This window comes from Monodelphis domestica, chromosome 1, assembly GCF_027887165.1.
Source record: "Monodelphis domestica isolate mMonDom1 chromosome 1, mMonDom1.pri, whole genome shotgun sequence".
In the NCBI taxonomy this organism is placed as follows: domain Eukaryota; kingdom Metazoa; phylum Chordata; class Mammalia; order Didelphimorphia; family Didelphidae; genus Monodelphis; species Monodelphis domestica.
The window spans coordinates 400,247,229-400,274,904 of NC_077227.1; the positions used below are offsets into that span (position 1 = coordinate 400,247,229).

General features: G+C 36.0%; 1 protein-coding gene across 11 annotated transcripts in view; it reads left to right on the forward strand.

Moving 5' to 3' along the window:
- CHD6 (chromodomain helicase DNA binding protein 6) overlaps positions 1 to 27,676 on the forward strand; it is a 210,443-nt gene that overhangs the window by 165,032 nt on the left and 17,735 nt on the right. For 10 of the 11 annotated variants that reach the window (XM_007474327.3, XM_056811874.1, XM_007474323.3 and 7 more), the window contains 9 exons: positions 722 to 825; positions 5,109 to 5,238; positions 10,535 to 10,595; positions 13,176 to 13,224; positions 13,958 to 14,174; positions 14,586 to 14,794; positions 16,591 to 18,186; positions 22,041 to 22,192; positions 23,663 to 23,869. In XM_007474327.3, coding sequence (XP_007474389.2) covers positions 722 to 825; positions 5,109 to 5,238; positions 10,535 to 10,595; positions 13,176 to 13,224; positions 13,958 to 14,174; positions 14,586 to 14,794; positions 16,591 to 18,186; positions 22,041 to 22,192; positions 23,663 to 23,869 — 2,725 coding nt within the window. The remainder of the gene's footprint in view (positions 1 to 721; positions 826 to 5,108; positions 5,239 to 10,534; positions 10,596 to 13,175; positions 13,225 to 13,957; positions 14,175 to 14,585; positions 14,795 to 16,590; positions 18,187 to 22,040; positions 22,193 to 23,662; positions 23,870 to 27,676) is intronic. The other variant, XM_007474326.3, reaches the window with a different exon arrangement.

A 27,676-nucleotide genomic window follows, 5' to 3' on the forward strand; every position in this document is an offset into this window, starting at 1 on the left:
AGATGATGGCTTTTTTGATAAAGCTTCTATTGTAGCTAAAAACTTTCAAATTAATTTGAATCATTCAAGAAGTACATTGTGCTTTGGCAGAATTTTTTAAATCATCTTTGAATAGTTTGTAGTGAGGATTCATTTTGGGAAGGGGATATAGATTGAACTTGGAGAGACTCTTAGGTACTTTAACCTATAATTCTGTGATTCTATGTGATAAGAATCAAACGGAAACATGATCCTCAAATTAGGCTGAAAATTTGTCTTCTGAGTAAGGGGCGCACAACCTATTGTATAGGATTTTTTGTTTTTTTAATGTTGAGTTTAGTCAAAGGTATTTTGCTTGACAGAGTTTTGAGAACTCTTCCTATAATTATATCACATCTCTTGACCTTTCATCAGCCAGTCCTCCCTTCTTTATCATTCCTCTCCTAATTTCTGACCAGACTAGTACAGATGTTCTTGTTATAATTCTACTCTTTGAGCTTACTGAATTCTGAACTCACTTTTGTCCATGTATTTGATTATATATAAATTTAGCGGCATATAAAACATTCTGGGATAATCAAAAACAAAATGGAGCTGTCCAAAGAAGACTATCTTTTTTATTGTTGTCGCTTCCATCTTAAGTATGATGCTACCAAGACCCTGGGTTATGGTATTGGATTGTTGGATGTTGCATTTTTGTCTATATACAGAAAAATGTCTATCCATGCTGTGTCCTCCACAGAGAGTTGGATGTTTTGCTGCCTGATATTGACTACGTGGAGATCCCAGTGGATTGGTGGGATGCAGAGGCCGATAAGTCTCTTCTTATTGGAGTGGTCAAACATGGTGTGTATTCCTAGGAGATTTGATAATTTTCTCCCAATAAATGATCAACTCAGTGAAAAGTTTGCTTTAGGAAATCCTACTATCAAAGTGGCTTTTACGTGAGTTAAACATATTTCTCTTGGACAGTTAAAGAGTAAGGAGATAAAATACACATGGTCACTGGCTTTTGTAGTTTTTCATATAGTTACTATTGGCCATTTGGTCATTTTCCAATTTACATTTTTCCCTTTCATAAAAACTTCACCTCTAAATCTAAATGTATGTACATGTTATAGTGTGAATGTTTTCAATAGGTTAGAGATTCAAAGGCTAAAGAAAGTTTGTCACAAATATACTCTGAAATAAAAATTCAGTTGTGGAAGGTTATACAAAATCAACCACATGATCTCCATTTTCCCAAACTACTTCAATCAATCTACTTAAGTTAATAAATATGTATTAAGTACCTGTCATATGCATTGTATTAAACACTGGACATTCTTAGTCCTGTTGGACTAAATCTAAAATATGGCCATAGATTGATAAATATTTTCATGTTTACTGTCTACAAGGAATGTTTATAAGTTTTCAATAATAGCTTGGGACACATGAGATAATTTTTGACTTGTGGGAGAAGTATGAAATATGTAGACCTTTTCCTCTTCTCAAGATCTCATTACATGTCCCATTTTCAGCTAATCCATAATGAGGTATTTAATTGATGATTAAACTATAATCATCAAACTGTAATAACTTGAGATGTAAGAGATGCCATTCCTCCCCTCTGTTAATCCTCAAGTGAATGAATGCACTTGATACATAAACCACAATCCAAGATGTTAACTCTAGCATTTCTGTATCAGTTAATGAGTGCACATTATGGCCCATATGCTACCTGCATTAGTGCTTTCTGAAAAATTTCTTCAAATGCAATTTTTAATTCAAGTATTTGATTTTCACCCTTGGAAAATCCTACACCAGAGCTATTTTTAGAACCTTGTGCTTTTGGCAGAAATAATGGCACTTAACCCTGATTTTAGAGGAAGCATGTGATGTCCCAGGGACCCAGTGATTTTGTAGTGTTGAGCCATAAAAAGTAGATAAGCTGGAAAGTCTAAGATATACAGTAAGATATCATATTATCCTTTCACTGGTAGTGCCCCAGTGAAGCCTTACCCAAGGAAACTGATTATTTAGAATACAAATACATTTGAAAATTAAAGGGTCCTTCAGATTCTGTTTCCTGCCTTAGTTATGAGTCAGCTTTATTATTTCTGTTGTTTTCAGCATTAACTAACACAGAACATTGCTAGATGTTACATAGATATGATTATCTAAAGCAACTGAACCTACTGAGATATTGCTTAAATTCATGCAGAATATTTAAGGTTTGTTTTAAAGCTGGTCAAGACTAGTGCATTATATAATTCAGGCTGCACACAGTTCCATTTATTAGTAGAAAAGTTTACATAGCAGAACTTTCTAATCTCCGTAATGCTCTTGATTGCTTATGCTTGGGTAGAGTGACTACTCTACCTCCTCACCCTTAGGGAGGCTAGGTGTCCTGAAGATGAAAGTCAGAGATGTCGAGAATTGGATTTATAGTAGTTCTATCCATTCTCTTGACAAGGACAAAGAAATGAAAGGAGAAAGTCATTCTTGCAGACATTTTTTCTTGCCATTTTCACTTTTCATTCTAAACTTTACTTTACCTTTTCTTCTTCTTTGTCATTAGTGCTATATTACTATAGGGTTGGGAGCAGGATCATTGATTTAGAACTGGGAGGGACCTTAATTTTCATGTAGTCCAACTTACTCATTTTATAGTGAGGAATTGAGGCCCATAGAGGTCAAGTAACTTGCCCAAGGTCACACAGAAGGAACATGACAGAGTCAGATTTGATCATAGGTCTTCAGACACCAAATCTAATATTCTTTCTGTGATATTATGCTGTTGATGAAGGGTTTCATGGCAAGATTAACAAGTTACTAACTGTCAATGTGCAGTACTTGTAATGCTAATGCTACTTCAGATAAAGAGTGAAAGAGCCCTCAAAAGGAAATTGTCATCATCCAAAACAAATGCATAGTTCCAACAAAGGTTCCCAAAGCTAATGAGGAAACTAAGGAACAACAAATTAAAATCAGTCCTATTAACACCTGGAATGGTTCTACACAATCAATTGCACATCATTTATAACTAGGAGTCATGATTATGTGCTGACAGTAGTTCAAAAAGAAGTGCTTCTAGACATCTGCATGTGCCCTGGAAATTTCTGTCCAATAATATCTCACTGGTATATCTTCTTTCATTAAAGTGAGGCTATACCAGATTATATAAATGATAAAAATAATATATATCAGATTTGTATTTTAGGAAACAGAATTAGGATATTTGCTGCTGTGTGGCATCATGCCTAATCTACTACTTTCAAATGAGAAAGAAATCTATAAGCTATTTTCAGAGCTTGATATAGAGCAAGTTTTAGTCTTTACCCAGTAGATTAAATTTACTTCTGGTACTAGTGAATTTAGTTAGTGAATCACTTTTTTTTTTTTAAGGCTTCAAGCAATCTATTAAACTATTTCAAGGTTGTTCCACAGGTGCATGACTCTGACTTGATGCTTCACCTGAATTCCTACAGCAAAATCCAAATGAAGCTAAGGATTTCCTTAAAGGGGCCCTTTAAAAGCCATCAAGCCCCAGGTGCCCAACTCATTGCCTTCTGCCTAGGATCTCCTATAAAAATGTGTGTTTTAAAAAACAGGCTTTCTAGCCAGACAGTCTGCATTCCACAGCTTTATTTAATGGCATTAAGGGTTATACTGTAAATAATTTTTCTCGATTTATGGCTAATGATTTATTATAATCTTCCTCTTAATTATAAGTACCAACTAGGTAAATATTATTTAACAACCAACCCCTCTCTCTTTGAATCAAATACCTAGACCAGAGACTAGACTCTCCTCTTTTTCCTTATGAATTTTTCAATTACATTCCTAAATGGTTGCCCTCTTTCTCCCTTCTCAAACCACTCCCAAGAATAACTGGAATCCAAACACTAACCAAATTGAGGTTAAAATCAAACCTTTTCACTAACTTTTGCCCACCCCAAACTTACTGGAATTAATATAGGACCTTGCCTATCTCTTTTTAAAATATTCCTATTTTTCTCCTACTCTTTTGCAAAATAAGAGAATCTCTCCATTATCATTACTTAGGGGAAAAAAGTATTCATTAAAATTGACCTCCCCATTATCCTCTAGTTAATGTTAGCAAGATATCTTGTTCCTATTTTTCTTTTTAAAGGAAAAAAGTATGTAAAATTACTACAATTGATGCTGGTCAGTTAACACCTCCTACTTCTTATTCAATTGGTCACATTATTCACATAAGTAGGCACAATGGTTAACTTTTTGCCCTTCAATTTTTTATCACATTACTAGATGTTTTCATTGTAGTATGTATGGTCCTGTGGGTTAAAATGGCAATAATGAAGGAAACAGGCTTAAATTAGAACATAGTTAGCTATAAGATGAAAAGTTATGCAAATGAGATATTCCAGAGCTAGATTATTTGATATTTCAATAGTTATTAAGCATTTATGAAGCAGCTTTTATGTAACCAGGCATGATGCTAAGCAGTGAGAGTACAAATACAACATTCCCTGATTTCAAGGAGCTTGCAATCTAATGAAGGAAGACAACACAGAAAAAGAAACTAAAAAGCAAGGGGATACTCAGCATAGAGTATATGATGGAGAAATCAGAGAAGCTCCAAAGTACTTCAACAAGGTAGAAAATGAGATGTCTATCCTGAGCTTCCTCCTTCAATTGAGGTCTTAGAAATGGCTTTGACTTCCAATCAGAAGGGCAGAAGATAGAGAAGAGGATAGACTATCAGGGCTGATTCAGTCTTGTAGGGTGATAATTTCCTTTGATAAGGTTCCCAGAGTATGGTGGAAAAGTCAAAGAAATCCTAATTGGGCAGCCAGGTGGGAAGCATCCATTATTCCAGTTAGCCAAAAACATGTGAATTTATATATGTGCCTAATGTTTGCTCACAGAATATTTGAAGACGTCTTCATTCTTTTGTCTGTAGGCCCTAGATTTCTACTTTCTGTTGGGAATATTTTCCTGGCAAGAAGAATAATGTGATCGTGATTTATAGGTCTATGATCCTTTAAAGTGTTTGATTAAAAATTGTGTTCTGTTTAAGAAAATGAGATCCTCTGGTATAATATGAAAGTAGTAGGCTTTGAGGTTCAATGTTATTTCTAATGCTTCTTGCCATCTTCATACAGGTTATGAAAGATACAATGCAATGAGAGCAGACCCAGCTCTTTGCTTCCTGGAAAAAGTTGGAATGCCAGATGAGAAGTCCCTTTCTGCAGAACAAGGTGTCACTGATGGTTCACAAGACATGTCAGAGAGGTGAGAAATCATATTGGCCTCTCACAATAGTAAAATGTGACTTTTTATGCTATGAAAACACAACCTCTTCCTGCCTCATACAGCACTCTACCTAATTTCTTTATCATAATGTTTCAGTCTCTAATCTCCCTTCTCAAATCATCCTTCACGCTATCAATACAGTTTTCTACCATGTACATTGCTTAAATGAAATCTGCCTCTCAGATTTATCTAGTTGCCTTTGGACACTGCCGGTTCAAATACAATTTTTTGTGGTGGGAGAATTGATCAGGATGGTCTATCACATTCCACGCCACAGTACCTGACTATCTTCATCTCCTGCTGCACTTGCTACCTAATGACCAACAGAGGATAGGTCCCTCAGAAAAGATATAATGAGATCACAGGTCATCTGTGCTGGAGAGCTTTTTTTTAGATAAAGACAGTTCTGACTTCTTAGAACCATTAAAGAGTTTTAAAAACCCTTCTCAGCCTGGCATCTTCCTAACTTTTTAGATTTCTTGTTTTTTATTCCATTTCCCTTATGGGGGACATACAGGCTGTCCTTTCTACTATCTTTCTACTATCCTTTGCACATTATTCTCCCATGTCCTAAGTCTCTGCTTTATCAGACTGTCCCTCTTGCCTCAGTTGTCTTGCCCCCTAATATCAATCTTTAGACTAACTTAACCATCCTTGCTCTGCTTATATCCCACCTTTTGCAAGAGGCCTTTCTGGGTCTATCCTCCTCTATCCACTTCCTGGGCCTTTCCTCTGAGATTCTGTTTACATTGCCCAGGCCTTGTAGATAGTTTTTTACATGTTGTCTTTGCTTTGGAATATGCTTTCTGAGATCAGGAACTGTGCTCTTGCTCTTTTTTGTATCCTAGCACTTAACAATGCCTGGCACATAGTCAGCACTTAATGAAATGTTGTTCCAACTCTAAGGCAGAAAAGTGCTATTGCTAAGGCAATAAGTGTTAGGCAATGGGAGTTAAGTGACTTGCCCAGGATCATACAGTTAGGAAGTGTCTGGGGCCAAATGGGAACCCAGGTCCTCTCAACTCCAAGCCTGGTACTCTTATCTTCTGAGCCACCTATGTGTCCCCCAACATAGATTTCTTGCCTTTAATAAGGGTCACATACAAAAAAAAATGTTGTGGCTTCTTGTTGGCTCTTTCATTTTTTATAGGATCATCTAACACTTTGATATTTTGGATATGAGAATATCCTCTGTAGAACCCAAACAAAAAAAGGATTTACAATTGATCATGAAGTTCTCCATATGCTCATTTCCTTCATTTGTACTATTTACTAACTTTATCTACTGAAAACTACAAATTGGAGTTCAGCTTAACCATCCACAATGAGAAAAGAAATGCATGAAATATGAAAAGTACACGGTGCCTAGATTATGACATGCAACTGAATGAACATCAGTTCTACTTGGTCTTTAACATAGCTCTGAATAAGTGTGCATGATGGATAGTGCAAACTAGACCTTGGAATTGAGTAAAAGACTGGATTGGATTGCATATGAAAAATTGTGCATCACTTTTGGTTATCCCCTACTGTCTGGCACTTCAAAAAGACTCTTTAAAACAGATAGTCTACAGATGACTTTATATGTCTACAAAGAGCTTGAAAGAAAACAATTTCAGAAATAAAATACAGATTACCAAAAGAAATGGGGGGGGGGGGTAAATATAAGCATTTTCTAGTATTACCAAGGAGAGACAGGAGAAGAACCATGGCAAGTGTAACTGGGGTGCCAATTGTAATAAAATAGTAAGCTGTAGGAAAATTACTACTGATTGAAATGGAGAAGGTAAACTGTTCTCTGGCTTTTGACTAGAGAGACTGCTACTGGGACCTGAAGCTGCTTATTTGTAATGGAGATAGAACAGAAATGCTGGGTACAAGGATGCCACACACAGGGATGCTGGTACACAGGGGACACTGTTCTGTGATTTGCTCTGGGATTTCTGCCTATTGCTCCCTACTGATTGCTGATGGATCAATCTATTTCCTAACTCCCTTCCTCCCTCACTCCCTCCCTTAACCAACCTCTACCTTTTGCCTCCCTCACCTCCCAAATCTTCTTGAAGCTTTTGTTTCTTACCTCCCTCCTGAGTGAACTATAAAGATACTCCAGTTGCTTTCTCAGTCAGGGGGTTTATTGGGATAACAGGATGGGAAACTGAGGTAAGGGGGATGAGGAATTTCCCTAATCTGAATGAGATAAAATTGAGGGTTTGGGGAGGCACAAGTGTGACTCTTAGACATTTAGGAAGATGGAGGACAACAGGAGTTCAAAATCTTCTTTCTTCTTCACAAGAAATCAATAAGGTCTCTCAGCTTAAACCCAGATAGAAACAAAGTTCAAAATCTCTCCTTTTCTCCTGGCCAGCTCAACTCTATTATAGACCACCAACTCAAAAGCTTCTCCCCTGATTAGCTTCCACTGCTCAGAGCCAGAGAAAACAAAAAATCAAATCAGCCTCACAAAAGTCTTTCAGCCAGTTTCAAACCTCCAGGGAGAGAGAGTGTGTCTCCCAGTCAGAGACAAAGTCCAAAACTCCCTCCCCCCAGTCAGCTCAAACATTCCATTGGAATCTTCTCTTGCATCTTGGTCCACAAGTCCTGCAAAATCTCTCTCTCATGTCTCTATCACACAAGGTCATTTGTGGCCATAAAAAGAGGTAGGTCATTTTATTTGGTAAAAGTAAGAGATGACTGGGAACTTACTGATTCGTTATGGCAAAAGAGAAGGCATCCTTTTGAGTTCCATCCTTAGAAAGGTTTATAGAAGAAATGGATAAAAATGACTCAGTACAAAAGCATGCTTTTGTCAACACAGGAAGTATAGATGTCAGTGAAATCATGGATCTATTATTTTCCCCAACACAAGTTTAAAGCAGAGTTCATTAATATTCAAAACCTTTCAATTTTTTTTAATTATCAGCTAAAGGTAAAATATAATGTATCCTTTAATGTAGATGCCTTGAAAGTATAGAAAGGGAAGAAAATCTGTTCTGTTCTTGCCTCTCAACCATAAAACTTGTTGAATCATCAACATTAAGACTTGTGACTGAACTAGAAAAGAAGACTTAAGACTGTAAGTTAAGGCAATTTAAGAAAACCACGGCCAACTGTCATCACCATTACTTTGGCAGAGAAAATGTGAGTAATGGCAGGGAAGATGGCCAAGATGGTAGTATAATGACAGTTACATTTTCTTCTCAAGTGCTTGTCCCAGCCACCAGGTGAGAACTCCTACCTCTCTATCCTTTTCTCTGCCTATTTTAGAGAATTATTTAGAGTAAATTCAAGGAGACTTCACCAAATTCCAAAAGAATTAGTGATTCTAACATGGTGGTATCAAACTCTAATAGAGAAGGGGTCCGCTAAGCCATGCATAAGGATCCTTGCAGACCACATACTGACTTAGTTTTAAAATGTAATTTTATCTGTGTTTTATTGTATTTTAAAATCTATTTTATTCTGATTTAGGCTGCACTCTGGAGTGTTGTGGGCCATATGTTTACCACCTCTGCTCTAACTCAGAGTGCCACCTGAATATTTATAGTGTTCATATCCCAGTTGCTTAGAAGGGGAGAAATTTAATCATTCCAACTGTAGATTTGAGAGACCCATAGCAGGTATGTAACTTAAAAATATGTAATGCCTCCACAAATAACCAGGACCAAGAAAATTTAGTCATCTTGAAGATAAAGCCCTTAATTGGCTTTACTTTGGAGCAATATTTAAGCATGTAACTGGTTGATGAATATGTGATGGAGCTTCAGAAATTCAATTTAGCTTTTATTAAACAGTTACTTCTCTCTCTTTTTTTTTTCCCCAGACACTCTCTTAGGTAGTGGTGATTCAGAGTCTAAAAACACATACACACAATTCCTCCCTTAAGGAACTATACAGTCTAATTGTCAGAGTATATATTGACAAATAAATATGTTGCAAAGTAGAATGTGAAAGAACAACAGGCAGATCCAAATAAGTTGCTCTAAGGCAATTTGAGAAAAGGAGAATTCAGTGAAGTTGCAATCATATAATCCTTACCAAGGAGAGGAATTATGTTGACCTCCTATAGTAATGTTTAAGGGCTTTTAAAATGTAGAGATAAATTTTGAGTAAAATCAATTTAAATTTCCCTTTGAATGGGTGTCATACCAATGGCCAAAATAGTGACAACTAAATGAATGATATGAATAGAGAGCCATATTACTAGTTTAGAAAGGATGTAAATATGAGCTCTGACCTCTTCTCTCTTAGCAGAGGTGGTAGTGCTTTTCCTGACTTACTTGTAGAAGTGCATTGTCTGACATTATTGACAATTATTTTTACACCAACATTGCTTATTTAGAAAACAGCACTTTAGACAGGATCTGTATGGTTGTCCTATCAGTGACTGACTTCCTTCTACTGCCTGTGTTATATAATACTCCTTTTGAACTTGTCTGCAGGAATCTTGAGGATGTCTGCTAACAGCAAAGATGAACAGGATGAATTGTATTCTTATTTCATCTTCACTATTACTTGGTGGTCTCCACAAGTTGCAACAGTATCATTAACAGTATTGTGTTTCATAATTTATTAATCATTCTTTCCTTTTGTTCACTGAATTTGGGACTTAAAAACACAAAGAATTTTGGGATTTTAAGGGACTCCAGGCTCAAAACCGTGTGATACTACAGTCAAAGAAAACTAATGTGATCTTAGACTATATTGAGAGAGGAATAGTATCCAGGAGCAAGTTGATGACAATCTGCTATTCCCTGTTCTGGTCAGACCATTATAGGGTATCAGCCATATTTTGAAGAGATATTTAAAAGTAGTGAGCATCAAGAGGAGGCTGATCAGAATGGGGATAGTCCTTGACCTCATACTGTATCAGGATATGGTAAAATAAAATCAGGAACAGTTAGCCCAAGAAAGTTAAAACTTAGGAGAAAACACAATCAATGCCTTCAAGTCTTCAAAGGGTTGTCATCAGAGGAAGATTAAATTTATTCTCCTTGGCTAGAGGGAAGAACTCAAGAGTAACAAGTAGACATTGCAAAGAAGCAGATTTAGATTCAATATGAGGATAACCTTCCTAATATTATTAGAGCTATCCAAAAGTGTATGTGCTGCCTCAGGAGACAGTTTGCTCTTCCTTACCGAGGCCTTTAAGCAAAGGGTGGATGACAATCTGTTAGATGTAACCAGATATTCTCTAAGGTCCTTTCCAGCTTGGGTGTTCTGTAAACAAAAGTCTCCTGAGTATTTTGTGATCTTTTCTTTGACTTCTGTTTAGAAGCAATCTGGATAAAGAAGATAATACTGAAGACAAAATAGATGGTCTACAGAAACAGTTGGTAAGTCAAGTATGCAACAGCTTTTATTCATGGTGTTTTTTTTTTTTTAATTGTCACTAGACTTCCCCAGCTTAGCATGGGATGAAGAGAACTTGAGTGACTATTGCACTGCACAAAAGAAATGGGTTCCTGGGATAAAAAGTATACATGTCTCTGTAGTAGAATAATCTAATACTTGGCATATTTATTATTTGACTAGGTCAGTGATTCTTAGCCTAGGTCTACTGATCCAAAAAAGATCTATGGATAGATTTTCAAGTTGTATGACTTTATGTCAAAAAATTTTTTCATCTTTATTTTCACTAACCACTAAATTAAATTTAGCATTTCCTTCAATTATGAATGTAGTTAACAAGTATTGTTTTGAGAAGGGGTCCATAGACTACCCAGACTGCCAAAGGGGTCCACGGATACAAAATTGGTTGAGTACATGGAGTGGATTTTCTCCTGCCTCAGTTCCCAAAACTGTTCCTTACTATTACATCAGATAGATATGTTAGTGTCTTATTAATATGGAGGCCCAGCAAGTTAAAATTCCAGTCTGGATACTTTTGTTTATTCCTTCTGCTGAGTTGTAACCAAAAAGTTCTGTATTTCTACTTCAGTGCCTTGTATATAGTAGGCATTTAATAAATGTTTATTGATTGACCAATTCTGTCCTGGAGATCATCAGACCTTGTGTTTTCCCCAGAATAATATCTATATTCCTGTTTATGTATTAAAATTAGACTTTCATTTTCTCTTTAAGAAGTAAGAATTTTTCTGAGAAAAGCTTTCACAAGCCTTTGAACTCCTGGTTAAGCCAGATGGTTAATGTAGCTATGTAAACTAGCATTGATTCTTTAAACTTACACCTAAAAATAATTAGCCTCAAGACAGGTAGGAATTGCCTTTAAATCAAGGTCATAAACCAAATACAAGCAGTGCCTTTCTTACATATTAGTTGCATTACCGAAGTTCATATGAAACTCGGAACACATTTTCCCTTGGAAATAATGTCCTGAAATCACAGAATTTTAGAGCTGGGAGGACCTTTACAGCTCAGTGAATACAACCACCATCCACAGATGATTCTAGAAAGTTGAAATGATTTATCCAGGTTCACACAGTGAGTTGGTAGCAGAACAGAATAAGACCCTTCTCCCAGATAGCAAGCTAAAGGCTAGTCCTGTTGACCACAAATTGTACATGGTCAGCCTTCAATCATTTTTTAACCATTGTTTTAAGTTAAGAAATATCTTTGTTGGCCTTTATTGCTGACAGATACTAATACTATAGGAAAGGTGCCGACTAATAGGAAAATGTTTATGATGGGTTTAAAAATAAAAATCTGCCATATTGGTAATGTGGCATATGTTTGTGCCAAGTCAAAGCTTATAAGGTAAGGACAGTCTCAGGGTTATATCCTCTATTACATATTGAAAAAGAGTTGAATAGCCAATGCGAGGTGCTTATTTTAATTGGAGAAGGGATACATATTATATTGATATGATCTAGTTATAAAAATTCCTCCACTCCCCCAAACTTTTGCTTTTGCTCTTGCTCTCACATAAGGAAAGAACACAGATGTTTAAATGGGTCCCTACTCTGATTTGCATTTTCATGACTTTTCTTCAAAGGAGCAAGATGCCAAGATAATTATCTACTATTTAAATAAGTTGAGCCTTCTCTGGTATGACTTCTTTTTTTTCTAGACGCAGCTGCCAGCTATAAGATCTGAGATGAGATCTGTTATGTGCAGCTTGTCCAAATGCATGCCATCAAAGGCTTGTCTGCTTACTCTAAGGGATCATTTAGTCTAAAAGTTCATGAAAAAGCAACAGTATTAATTCACATAAAAAACAGCTCAGTGGAAATTCGCCCTTCTTCCCTCCCCAAATTACCTATACTTCCTATTTCAGGTTTTGTTTATTTTGGAAATAAAGACTTTGAAAAATCTCATTAGAATAAGGAACCTTTTCTACAGGCATTTCTGTTGATGCTGATTGGGTAAAATGCCCACCATTGGAAGCATTTCTCTGCCAGTGATAATAAGTTCAGATTCCACTTAGAGCTTTGATTCATTATTTTAATTTGAACTTCTTGACAATTTGTCCCACTGGGTTCTTTGATTGGGCAGTGGTATTTTATGAATGTTTCCTATTCGTATGAATTGAAGTAGGAATAATGAACACCAGAATCACACAGTGATAAAATAAAAATACAGATCAATCAGTTTTAGACTGTTAGACACAGCCTTGGTAAAATGGCAACACTAAATTGTAAATACCGTTGGTAAAACCTTGAGTTAAACTCACCATGAAAATGGGACTTTTGCAAAATAAGATTTCTAAAGGAATATGGTATTCCATAATTTTTAAAGCTTTGCCACAGAAAATATTACTTGATACAATTACAAAGCCAAACATTAATAAACTTCTCTACTCATTTTATTAATGTGAAAATTACCACATGGAAGACATGCAGTAAACAGACCTTATCTAGATTATATAGGAGCATGTAGTAAATATTAATGGTGATGATGATAAAGAAGAATTTGCAGCAGTCTTTGATGATTGTGGTGGCTTTCTTTGTCCCTAGGAGGATACCAGTTTTGGTGAAAGTGAGAAGAAGGATGAAAACATGGCAGGTGAGACAATACCCTTCAGAAGACAAAGAAAATTAAGTACTCGGGTTATATTATACTAGAATTCATATCTTTAAAAAGAGGGAAAGAACTTCTGCTTTTAGAAGCCTTTTTAAGAAAGATTGATTTTATGTTGTAGTTCAGTCATAAATAGTCAAAAATGATTTTGATCTCCATGTAGTTGGCATTGAAATTCTAAAACAGCGTTTATAACTCTGCAGAACAGGGAATTGAAGATTTACGATTAATGAAAATATTAGGTTAGAATGGCAATAAGAAGAAAAGCCCAGCTATATACATCACAGTTATATATATATATAAAGAAGGCAGCAGAGTTCTTGCTTATCTCATGCTTTATATCATATACATATCTAAAATTTTCAGCAGTTTTCACCCCCTACAAAGCAAGTCACTCTAGAAAAAGGATTTTATAGTATTTACACTTTAAAGATGCAGAAATTTATACATAAGATTTTGTACAACACTAAGTTTCAAACCATTTTTGTTGAGTTCTTATTTTGGGGTTTGTTACTTAAGGCCCGGAATCTGTTCATTTGGAAACTAATGGCAATTTTGAATGAATTATTAAGCCATTTTTCTCTTTGGTACTTCCCTATCTATACTTGTAGCAAAACTGTTTTGTTGCTGTTGAAAATGTGAATGTTTTCATTTGTTAAAGTATATCACCTCTATTTTGGTTGTTTGTAACTACTAATATCCTCACTGATGTTTGAAGCCCAGGATGGCTCCGACCCAGATAGATCGCCCTGGCCTGTTTCCTCCGCCCTTACAGCTCGATTGAGACGTCTGGTCACTGTTTACCAACGTTGTAATCGTAAGGAACCCACTAGAGCTGAAATTTTATGTCCAGGTAACCAGGGATATTGGGTCCAGGAAGACATGTTTAGGAGAGCCACGGAAATGGACCCTCTCAACAAGGAAATCCAAAAGAGGTAAAAGTAGCAAAAAAAAAAAGATGTCATTGTCTATACTAGTAAAAACCATGGGAAAATTAGACCTTGTAGCTGAGCCAGAAGTTGGTATGAAGGGAAAATGTTGCCTTTCAAGCTTAAAATAAACCCTTGAAATAAAACAGAACAAAACCTTAAAATTATTAAGTTTTCAGAATGGTAAATTTCTTATGGTGTGGAGTCTGATACAGGCTGAGAAGTCCTTGTGTTCAAACTTCTAGATAATTATCTTAAACTGCTAGAGTAGTAGCTTCTTTTCTAAAATTGACAGTCTCTAGGGATATGGGTTAGTGATGTAAGTTCAGTGTGCACTCGATTGGCACATTTTAAGTATAGGAGTACCAAAATATTTTACCTTCTTTTTTTTAACCTTTCTTTATGCAAATTATCAAGATGGACAAGAAGAGAACAAGCAGATTTCTATAGAACAGTCTCCTCCTTTGGTGTTGTCTATGACCAAGAAAAGAAATCCTTTGATTGGACCCAATTTCGAGTCATCTCTCGCTTAGACAAGAAGACAGATGAAAGCCTTGAAAAATATTTTTACAGTTTTGTGGCAATGTGTAGAAATGTTTGTCGCCTCCCCATGTGGAAAGATGATGGTAAGAAATACTACTTTTAGTATATCATGGATGAGACAAGCGAGTCTTGGAATTAGTTTAATAACTATAGCAGTATATGTTCCAGTATAAGGAACCCCAGAAAGAACTAGAAACCATTTGCTAATTTATGGAGGTTGAATTCATCATAAGTTAAAACTTTACAATACAGTACAGTTAAAGAAAAATTGTCTCATTGGTATAATTATTCTTTCATAAAAGTCATGCCTATTTACATTGTTCTAAGATGATTTTTGACCTGTACTTTTGCACCATGCTGTAACAAGGGAATCACTTTAAAAGACTGATATATATTAATTTAAGGTCGCCAAGGAATCAGCTATGTAATTCCTAAATGAAAAACTCAAGTCAGCCGTCAGCCTTTTTTGGAGTTTAATTACAATAGGAGTAAGAAAGGAATTAGAGATAGAGAGAGAGAAAAAAGGGAGAGAAGGGAATAGGGCTTAAATACCCCCTCTGTTTAGGCTAGGCCAAAAGGCCCAAGCCCTTAGATAGCTGGGGCAAAGAAAAGAGATCAGTCCCTATTACTCACGTGTCCAAAATGGAGAAACAGTCTCAGAGGCCCCCACCTTCAGCTTCCTTCAGAGCAAACCTTCTCAGAGCCCAGGAACCACACCCACCAAAACCTCAACCCCCCTCGAGTCTTCAGCCCCCTATCTTTAAGGAAACCCTCCAAGTTGCCTCCCCTCAGTCCTCACATCTACCAATCACTCTTCATCAATTTCCCTGTCAATGGAGGCTCTAGCTTAACCCAGGACCGCCCAGAGGTTTCTGGCTTTTGCACATGTCTGTTGAAGGTCATATTTTCAAATGATTAAATCTTTACTCCTTTGCTACAGCCCTTTCTAAATCCTGTTAACTTGAGTATGGTAGAGATTGGAATAATTAAATTTTGATCTAGGCTGCAGCCCTTACTCAATCCTATTAGGACTGAATAGGGTGGAGATTTATTCCAAGTATCTCCATTGTATCAATTCTAAAATCAATCAAGACTCAAAGAAATTCCTGTTCTATGCTTAAGCATAGGTCAAAGTCCCTTCCATTGTTCAGCAAAAGGTTTCTGTCCTAAAGTAATCTGAAGAAGGGAAGAGAAGGAACCTCCCATGCCAATGGGGTTCCCATTCCAATAGACTATCAGTAAGAAATTTTCCAAGTATGAAATATCCCAATGGTGAAATTTCCAACATTTATAAGTCTAAGGAATTTTGAGGTTTACAATGCTTGTATTAAAAATACATTGCAAATACCATTTTTATCTGAGGTTTAAAAAAAATTGGTGCCTCTGTCATTTGGTCATCTTCATTTGTCGTTTTGAACCAATCTCAGGTATTTTATAATTATTATAATGGTTGGTTTGTAGTTTTGCCCTTTGAACTATACACTTGCAGATAAAAACCTTATAGTAACATTCCTATACCTCACAAGATTTTACATTTATAAATGTTGAAGCAGACAGACATGGGAACAGAGCGCTGACTTAATTGTACAAGAACATCTAAGTTTTTGCCTCCACATCAGCTTCACACCAGGCATATTAGGACCCTAGATTTTCAAATTGTCCTTTCAGCCTCCCTGGGCCTATACTTCTTCCTTAAAATTAATTAATAGCAAAGACATGAAGTAGCAAGACTCATTTCATCTTAGATAAATACATTGTTTTTGCTTTATGATTTCTGCAGAATTAAACCATGATTCTAGAGAGTTTTGAATTGTATATCTCAAACACTATTGTTGCCAAAAACTACATTAATTAAATTTCTACATATTTGTCTCTTCAGGTCCACCAGATCCCACACTCTACGTTGAACCAATCACAGAGGAACGTGCTGCAAGAACTCTTTACCGCATTGAACTTCTGCGGAAGGTCCGAGAACAAGTCCTGAAATATCCTCAGTTGCATGAGCGCCTCCAGCTCTGTAGGCCTAGCCTCTATCTCCCTGTCTGGTGGGAGTGTGGAAAGCATGACCGGGATTTACTCATTGGCACAGCTAAGCATGGGCTCAGTCGTACTGACTACTACATTATGAATGATCCGCAGCTGTCTTTTCTGGATGCCTATAGAAACTATGCTCAGCACAGAAGAACTGAAGCTCAAGGTCCAGAAAATGCATGTTGTCTTTACCAGACTAACTCCAGACTTTATGAATCTCTTACATATGCTCAAATGGGAAGGACTTGTGAGTCCATAGATACTGAACCTGAGAATCAAATAAAAATGGAAAGCATGAGTGATAATAATCTCAGCCACACTGAAAGCAATCTACCCGACGTTACGTGTGAAAACTTTATTTCTAAAGTTCAGGATATCATTTCTATTAACCATGATGAAACCTTATTACCTGATTCTTTGGAGTGTATAATGTTTGGTGAAAAGGTTTTCAAAAATGAGCCAAGTTCTTTCATTCAAGAGAACTCCAGCAGCATTGAATCTAGGAAAGATGTTTCTGTAGCCTTAGCAAGCAAAAACCAAGAGAACCAACCAGGTAGCCTTGAGGTGGAAGTGGCTACAAACCGCTGTTCCCTGGGTAACTTAGAAACAAAAATAGAACAAATGAGCAATAAAAATGAAAAGCATTTGTCTCTACTGACTATAAAGGACCTGGACTCTAACAAGTACACACCTGCTCCAAGACATGAAACTGTAAGACATCCTGAAGCCAAATGTAGTATTCCCCAATCCTTAGAGCCAGGGAATGTAAGTAGATTAATGGAGATGTGTAGCCTTAGTGTTTGTAATTCTGAAAGAAAATTTTCTTCAGAGCAACAGTTAATTGATTTGTTAGGGAATAAAAATCTAGAAGGTAAATTAATGTTGAGTCAGAACCATAGTGATGAAGAAGAGGAGGAAGAGGAAGAAGAGGAGGAGGAAAACTCAGAAGTAGGGGCACACATAAGGGAAAGGCCAGAGGGCATAGGTCAAACTGACCTCAATATTATTATACCCAGTGAAATGGACAGAGGTTTCATTATAACTAAAACCAAGGAAGGGGGCCCAGAGACACAAAACTGTGATCCTGCAGAGTTAAGGGGTATAGATAATACAATATGTGAATGTCACTGCAAACCTATAGACAGGTGGAAAAATCTGGGTGACAGTGTGGAATTTGAGATGGAAAAGACTAAGTTCTCTGACCCAGACTTGTATAAAGGCAAAGCTGTTAACACTATTACTCTAGAAGGTGGAAACAAAACTCTTTTATCAGAGCCCTTGAAAGTGGACCATGAATTATTAAAAGAAGATTCCTGGGAAGATAAAACAGAAATGAAAAGAGGTTATACCACATGTCCCCTTAATAGGAGTGATCTAAAACAAGATGTGGACTTTGAGAGTAAGGAAGATGATGATGACAAAGATGGAAACTTACAGGGTCAAGGTACAGTATGGGGAACATTGTATTTTTCTGACTAGGATATTGACCATTTTTTGATCCTTCCCTTAAGTGCCCAGAACCCTATTGCCTCCCCAGCACTGTTTTTCTGAGACCTCTTGTAATTTTTGTATGGTATGGATGTCAAATTTGAGACTCATGAAGAAACAGGGTAGACACTTTCTGCCTGGTGAAATTAATCCACCTGTTTCAGTAGAGAGCTCGGGCAGCTTCTAGAGAGCTATGCCCTAGAAATATGAAGGTTTATAGCCACCTTCCTTTTCCTTAGCAGACAAAATCATGAATCTTTAGAAATAAGGAAGTTGTTGTTGAGGGCATAAAGATAAAAAAAGAAGATAGAATCATTTTCACTGGCAAAGTTTAAACAATGGTCCTATGTGATAGGTCATTCACATATTATTCCCATTTTACATATTAGGGAATTGAGCCTCAGAGATGGAAAATGACTTGCCTAAGTAAATATCAGTGCCAGGATTCAAACCCAGGCCTTCAGACCCCAAACCTAGGGTTCTTTCCATAGAAACATCCAGGTAATAGTTATGATATTATATAGGGCTTTATACAGGGTACTTTTTACCTCCTATCTCATCTAACCATTACAAGAACTCTAAGTAAGTATTAAGTATTATATTAAGTATTATCGCCATTTTTAAAGAGAGGGAAATAAGCAATCATTAAATGCCTTTTTGCCAGGAACCGTGCTAAGTACTTTACAAATCTTAACTCATTTGATCTTATTTTGCAAAGGAGAAAAGTAAATGAATGGAGGAAAAATTGATTAACTAATCCAGAAGTCTGGGGAAACTTTCTCAAATCAATACTTTAAGAGAATAAGGAGAAATGTATAAAAAAAATTGGCTAAACAAAGAATTCATGAAGGTTGGAAATAGAAATGCCATGAAAATGGGGGCTAGACACAAAGAAGTAGTGAGCCACTATTCATAGGATACCAACTATAAAGTGGGAAGAGAACCTCATAAAAATTCTCATTCACCCCTCTCATTTTGCAGTTGAGGAACAGACTCTAAGGGCTTATAGAACTTTTCTCAGTCATATCAGAAGTACATAGGGCTCAGATGATTCCAGATCCAATAATGTTTCCATTGTACCACACTGCCCATAAGACTTAATTCACAAAGTGAAAGGTATAACTTAGAAAGGGAAATATTCAAAAGCAGTACCTACATCAGACCTCAAGGAAAAGTTGAATGCCACTGAAAAACAAGGTTTTAATGAAGACTTGAATTCCCTAAACTAATCAACTTAAATTAAACCTAGAGCAAGACATCTATGAAAGTAGAATGGTAGAAGATAAGGACAATGACTTGTGTTCTATGAGCCTTGAGCCTTTGAAAAGAATAACCCTTGAAATGTAAAATACCATATATAAATTCATTCTCCGGAACAATGCAGCAATATTGCATTAAAAAAATAAAAGGTAAATTTCTTATTACATAATTAGTAGTGATAATGTCTATAATAAAACTTTGATTGACCAGAATGCTTAAGACAGAGGTTGTGTCATAGACCGCTCAGTCCAGTGAAGCCTATGGATGTACACCTCAACATAATGTATGTTTATTTGTTTTTAAACCCTTACCTTCTGTTTTAGTATCAATTCTAAGACAAAAGAGCTGCAAGGACTAAGCACTGGGGGTTAAGTTATTTGTCTCAGATCACATAGCTAAGAAATATCTGTGACTAGATTTAAACCCTCTTTCTCCTGACTCTAGGCCTGGTCCTCTATCCATTGTGCCACCTAGCTGCCCTTCCACATAATGTTTTAAAATGAATAGAAGAGATTACCTAAGATGACAAAAGAAGCATAATATTGTAATACAGTTGGCAAAATATGTTTTCAAAAGATATTCACTGACTACCTAGTTAAGAACTCCTGGTTCAGAGTTTTCAGTTGTGTTTTTACCTATATGAGAAGAAAGACAGAATAGAAGTAGGAGGTAGGTTAATATAATATTAAACAGAAAATCCTTTTTGTTTCAGCTCTTTATAACCCTTGTAAAAATACTCTTGTTTGACAGTTCATGATTTCAGAATATTGGAGTACTGACATTTCCAACCAGGAATCCTTACTATTTAGTCCTATAAATGCAGAATGGGTTAGTTGCTGAACTGAGTCCATACTTATCCAAGCAAGGCAAACCTTAAAAAGTGTCCTGTTTTAAAAAGAAATCTGGCAAGATATTGCTCCTTTCTTATAAAAGTTGCATACAGCAAGGATGGAGAGATTTCTGATTAACTGAGATCTCATTTTATTTTTTTCCTAACCAGTCAGAACTCCCAATATGGTAGTCTGTACACAGTAGGTATTCCATAAATCCTTGTTAATGAACATAATTGCAGGAAAGAAGGTACTGATAATGCTGCTAGTTTTTCTGGGAGTAGGAAATAGAAGGAGTGTGAGGTGAGTTGAAAACAGTTATTACTTATTAGCAGAGGCAAAGGGAGTAAGTAGTCTGGGGGAGCTGGCTATGACTTGTGAGAAGGGTAAGTACCAGAAAGGTAGTGGAGCCTGAGAACTAATGAAGTATAAATAAGAAAGTTCTTTAAAAGCACAGAAAAGAGGGATTGGCACTTGAATTTTAAATTTTATTCTACTTAGCTGAAATCCAAAGATATCCAAGAATTGGGAATTGGGAGAGGAGACAATTTATTTCCATACAGCAAATGGTCCAAGGTAAAACAGTTTTCACAGAATAAAGTATAGGACCATAATACATAGCTACAAAAAAATACAAATTAAAACAACTTATAACACATTTTAAAAAGTATTTTCTATGTGCAAGGCACTATGCTAATATACCGTTAGATATCCAAATAGGAAATTTTTTTAACAGGATGTGCCAATCATATGCATCACATTTTTTTTTGTCCTACAGTGGTCAGTCCAGCTTATTTTCCTTGATCCAATACATTAAGATGTCTGATAGGTTTCAGTACCTCTGATGTTTATTATGAAGGTTTTGGATCAGCTGGCATGATAGTTTCACATGTGAAAGGCTATGTATGACATGTCATTTCATAGAGAAAAAATGTCCACAAATTATTTTGCCTTCAAATCTGCCAGCTTCTACTAATAAATGTTATAGCTCTCTCTGTAATACTTACATGAATTTGAACCAATTTACTACTTCCTACTCTTTAGCATCAGGAATTTAATGATTCTGCACAATAACTTACATATCAGCTAAGTAAAGTAGTTATAAAAGGAAAAGAGAAGAAGACCCAGGACAAACCTTTGAGGGACCTCTAGGTTAGAGTCTGCAATCTGAAGGCATATATATATATAGGAGATAGAAAAAGAGCTGTCAAGTATATAGCAGGAGGACCAGGAAAAACTAAGTCCAAGTCTGCTCTCAGGGAGCTCACATGCTAGTGGGACACACATGGAAGGTTTCACTGCAAACCAGATGAAAAAATCTCATGGTCCTTAGTGCCCAGGAGCAAAAGAGATAGTATACATTTTCTTTAATGGTATTTCTACCAAAAAAAATAACAGCTACTCTTGTTGAGCCATTTGAGAATGCCAAAGATACCAACTGTGACACCAGTGTGGTGAGCCCCTGGGAATGAAAGGCCGCTAGGTAGCATAAGGAGAGGGGCTAACCAGGCCAAATTGGAAAAATAGTAAAGGTCAAAACTTCAGTGTAATCAATATTGAGTGTGGGCCTATCATGGTCTGCTGTACTTCTAGCCTTTGAGAAATAGGAATACTCAGTCTCCTCCTGCCCTTCCATCTCCCCCAAAAAGGAAATAATAAATTTAATATTATGATCTCAATTAATGATATATGACTCATTTGCACATTTTTATATTCTCAGATTATCCAGGAAAATACTCTGAAGAAGAAAGTAAGAGTTCTACATCTGGAATAGCAGGAGACATAGGGGATGAACTCCAGGAAACCCGAGCTCCAACCATTGCCCAACTTCTGCAAGAAAAAACGCTCTATTCTTTCTCCGAATGGCCAAAGGTGCCTTCCAAACATTATGATGCCCATCAAGAGCACTCACAGCCAAAAGCAGGATATTTGGTGCCCCTATAGTGTTCAGCAAGATTAGGGGCTTGTCTGCAGAATTTTAGAATTTGGAGCCCAAAAAGATATTCTTTGATAATATACACATACCCTCTTACCCATTGGCAGAAAGTATTCCCTAAGAATGACGCTCCTGTCCTTCTATCTTTGCATTAGTTCAACTTTCTGCTGGCTCATTAGTTTCATATGTTCCATAGTTGTTATTCATAACTATTGCAGTAAATGCTATTTGATTTATTTTTTTTAACTAGTAAGTTTTGGTTGAGCCAGGAGTACATTGAGAAAAATATTATTTTGTAAACATTTTTATTTTAGAGATAATATTGAATACTTACTCTTTTAGTTCTAATATTAAAAGATTTTAAAGGTTAAGGGTTTTTCTTTTCATCTACTAGTGACTTTTTTTTAATAAAATAAGGAAATGGAATTGTTAAAAATTTACATAATAAACTTTCTACCTAAGAAATTCCTAATAAACCTATTTCAGTTACCAGGAAGTTATTCTTTAAAATTTCCTATTAAACTGCCTATATTTCCTGAATTTTAATAGGATACTCCTATAATGAACATTTTTTAAACCCTTACCTTCTGTCTTAGAATTGATACTAAGTATCTGTTCCAAGGCAGAATGGTAAGGATTAGGGAATTGGGGTTAAGTGACTTGTCCAGGGTCACATAGCTGAAGTGTCAGAAGCCAGATTTGAACCCAGGGCTTCCCATTTGAGGATTGGTGCTCTATCCACTGAGCTACCTAGCTGCCCCTGTAATGAACTTTTGAGAGGATTTTTTTAGTCTTAGGGCCTGAGATAAGAAAACTGAGGCCAGAGAAATTGAGGGACTTATCCAAGGTGATAACAGTAGTCAGTAGTAGGAGCTGGGATTTAAACCTAAGTCCTCTGGCCAAGTCACTTTATGCACAGGATGGTACATACATACATAAATACAGTGATCAGGAATATCTGTCTAGAGCTAGATATCTATACACATGTGTTTAATATCTCCATAGTTTTAATAACTCATAGCTAAATGTTTTCGCTTCATAAGAATTGATTAATTCTTCCAGCTATATCACAGTTGTCTGGTTAGTCTGCTTAGCAAAAGTGGTGTATTCTAATCACACTTAGTTGAAAATGGGCACCATCAATTTTTAGGAAATACTGGCTGTGACTGACCATACACAGTTCTCATCTTTGCATCCTTTGCCTATGAAGTTTTTGTGTGGTTTTAAATGGTCCTTTTCAGTGGCTTGGAATGGTTTGGGGCCCCAGGTCTTTCCCTCCCCCATTCTGAGCATAATCTATTCATTCTCCCAAAAGACGTCTGAAGGAGAATTTATTTTTACTATATTTAAGTTTCTACTACCTAGTGCTGCTGGTGTAAGATTGCTATTGCCATTCTTATTTGCAGGATCGAGTGATAATTAACCGCATCGATAACATCTGCCATGCAGTCTTAAAAGGCAAGTGGCCTTCTAGCCAACAGTATGAAATACCAAGCACATTGCCTGCCCCAGTGTTAATCAGCAATCCTAGCTCACGAAACAACCTTGCAGAGCAAGAAACACCAGGCCCCAACTTCAGCAGTGGAGCTGCATTAGTCACCCAGATCCCAAAGGTGAGAGAGCATGGAATGATGTGGAACCAGAATGAGGAGCTATTGAGCTTCAGCTTACTTGCTTCATTCATTAATCCCAGAGAAGTGTTCAAAGTATGTAGCCTTTTGGGGAATTTCCCTAAATGTCAACAAACATTTATTAAACTCTTACCATGTGCCAGGCACTATGTTAAATGCTGATACAAGGCTATTTCTTTCCTTTAGAGTTTTCTGTTTCTCCTCAAATTATCTTATACTTTTTTAGGTCTATATGTTTAGTCTTAGTAAAATGTTAACTTATCAAAGTCAGGGACCGAGTTTTTTGTCCTCATGCTTTACAGATAATAAATATCCAAGTGAAATATCCTAGGCAAAGAATGAAAGATGTGTGGCTATAGAGTTGAATGTTTTCTTTATAAATATGAATACTGAGTTTCTCTAAGAGAATAATTCTCTTAGTCATCTGGTTTTGAAATCTTAGAGGCATTTCAATAAACATTTATTAAATGCCTATTAAACCAGGCACTGTGCTAAATACTAGGGCTGCAGAGACAAAAAAAAAGATAATCCTTGCCCTCCAGGACCTTACAGTCTAATGAGGTAACAAAACAAAAGGAACCTGAAAAACTGGGGGGTTTGGGGGGAATGTGTATGCTTAATAGAAAAATCAATCAGAGAAGTCCCAAAATAGTACAGCCAGATGAGAAAAATCAATTTTGTTGTTCTCACAGTAGGATAATCCATTGAATTTTATTAAAATAAGTTTTAGTGATGTCTTTTTATCTTTAGTTATTTCTGGAAATTTTACTACCTTCTCCCCCTACCTCCAAATTGAACCATCTCTTATAACAAAGAAAAACAATTAGTCAGTGTGATGGGCCACATTTGATACTGAGTGTGTACAGCATGCTGCCCCATTGGTCCCCTACTTATCTTCCATGAGAAGGGAAGTATATTTGATTATTTATCCTCAGGGACAAATATTGGCTTTTCAATAACTCAGTTTAAGTTCCTTTAATACCCTTTTCATTTCTCTTGCTGAACTCACTGCATGTATTGCTTTGGTCCTGTTTACTTCTCTTTGCATTAATTCAAATTCTTCATCAGTTCTTATTCCATAGTGATATTTCATTATATTATTGTTTCATCACTTTTTCTGACATTGAATAGTATGATTTACATTTAGTCTTTTAATTCAGACTTGAGTCTGGAATCTTTGAGAAGTAACATCTTTGAGAAGGATCACAGGTCAAAGAGAATAAATGGTTTTTAGATCTTTTCTTGCATGTGATTCCAAATTGTTATGAATATAGCATCGACTATTCCTACTTGTCATTTTTACCAGTTTATAGGGTATAAGGTGAAACTTTAGAGTTGTTTCCCTTTGGGTAATTTTTTCACATGGTCATTTATCATTTACAATTTTTTCTTCTGAAAACTATTCATAGATATTGCTCACTTCTCAGTCAGGTAATTCTCATTCTATTTTGAGATATTTTAGCCTCAGAGGATTTGGAATGTCGTTAGTTCTGCATCTTAAGGGCAGACAGAGTGTATTTCCATGATACTTTGTCAGTGTACTTATACTATCTTATTTGTCCTTTGTTGGAAGGTCTTGAAGTGGGAAAGCTGGGAGACAAAAGTGGGCCCTGAAGCAGGGTCACATTGGCCAGGATCCAAGCTGGACTAAGATATGCATCATGATTCCTGGTCCATTGTTGTTTTCCCTATATACCAGTACAGTGAAATATTGTTCATGTTCCCAAAGAGTAAAAAGAGATTAGAATACAAATACATAACATTATATTTGATTTTGACCCAGTAAGTAGAACAAGGGAGAAAAGTTTGTACTGAAATTCAGAATCATATAGCAATAAAAAATGCAAATCTAAACAATTTTTAGTGAATGAAAAAGCATTTAAGCACATAACATTTGCCAAATACTATGCTAATATGATGTTCAAAGCCTATTAAATGACAAAATCATTAAGTGTTACAGTCCAACTAGGTTCATTGATTGTGACTAAACTAATGTAGGCCTGGGGAATGATCAGATAGCATGTATTTTTACCTCGGGGAACATATCCCCAGAGAAATAAGCATCTCTTCTTCCTCTTATTTCCAGCCTCCTCTTCCTTAGCCCCACAAAAGAGTAATCTATAGATACCTATTCTGGTAACAACTCAAGCTTCCCACAGTAGGAAAGTGGCTAAGAAAATAATGGTATGTGGCCATGCAAGAGTAAGTGCTCTGAAAGATTATTTTTAAAACAAGCCAAAAGAGTCAATATTTTCACTCATTAGGCCACAAACATTTATTGAGTATTTACTATGTATACAAAATATAATTAATAATGAGGAACATACAAAGATACTAAGTGTATGGCCTTAGCCTTTAAAGGGCTTACCTTAATTTAGTGAGGTGCTAAGACCTACATGAAGAAATAGTATATATAGTAGAAAATTATAAAACTACAAAAACATATCAAAAGTGCCTACCATCCGTAGAATGCTCTCGCTGAGTATACACTCTGTCCTTAAGGAACTTTTTATCAATATTTAAAGGCTATTATTCATGTAGTTAGTTGGGTACTCATTTTCTGGTTGATAGTTTTTTTGATGGTCTTTACCTGGAATTCCTATTTAACCATCCTAGACTAGTTCTCTGGTCTCTGGAGGCATAGTTAGCTTGGGGTCTGCATGATGAATGAAGTAGAATAAATATAGTTTATCTAAATTTAAGTAAAATATTTTAACATGTGGACACAATAGAGGTAGGCTAGATGATTATATGGTTGGATGGACTCAGAATTATTGAAATGTTAGACTTAAAAAAGTGTCACCATTTAATACAATCAGAAGTCAATCTCATACCAAATTTACAAATGGCACAAAAAATAGTAGGTATAACTAATATATAGGATAACAAAGTTAATATTCAGGGCGGGATAGGGGGAAGAGACCTCAATTAGACTGGAATGTTCATTCAGATTAAATAGAAATAAGTCATTTGCAATTTAAAAAATATATATATATATATATATCTTCTTATGGACAAGATGAGATCAGAAGTTTATTAGAAATAATTTAGGAGATCAATAAGAGGTGAACCTTCCTCCCTTCTTTTGAGGATTTAGTGTAGAGGGTTCTATGAACTCTTTTAATGTCTATTTTTCCCTCTTGTTCAATAACATCAGGGCAGTGTTCTTGGATAATTTCTTATAGTATGATGTCAAGATTTCTATTTATTTCTAGGTTTTCAGGTAGACCAGTGATTCTCATATTGTCTCTTCTAGACCCATTTTCTTTGTCAGTCTTCTTCTCAGTGAGATATTTCATGTTTCCTTCTATTTTGTCAATCTTTTGATTTTGCTTTATTAATTCTTGCTGTTTTGTGAGATCATTAGCTTCTAATTGCCCAATTCTGGTCTTTAAAAATTGGTTTTCCACTAATCTTTTAATATTCCTTTTTGGTTTTGTTTATCCTGCTTTTCATGACTTCCGGCTGTTTCATTTTGGTCTCTAATTTATTTATCATTTCATTTGATTTCTGGGCTTCTTTCTCCAATTGGGAGTTCTGTCTTTTAAGTTGTTATTTTCTTTTTGAACTATTTCCTACTTTTATTGCCAAAATCCTTCCATCTTTTTGATAAGCTCCAATTTAAATTCTTTAAGAGCTTGTGGCCAATTTCCTTTTTTTTTGGGGGGGGGGGTTGAATGCATTTATTTGTATGTCCTCTTCTGCTATTTCCTCTGTAGGCTGGATTTTTCCTCCATAGAAATTATCCAGGGTCAATGCCTTCTTCTTGTTTTTCTTGGTGTTGGGAGT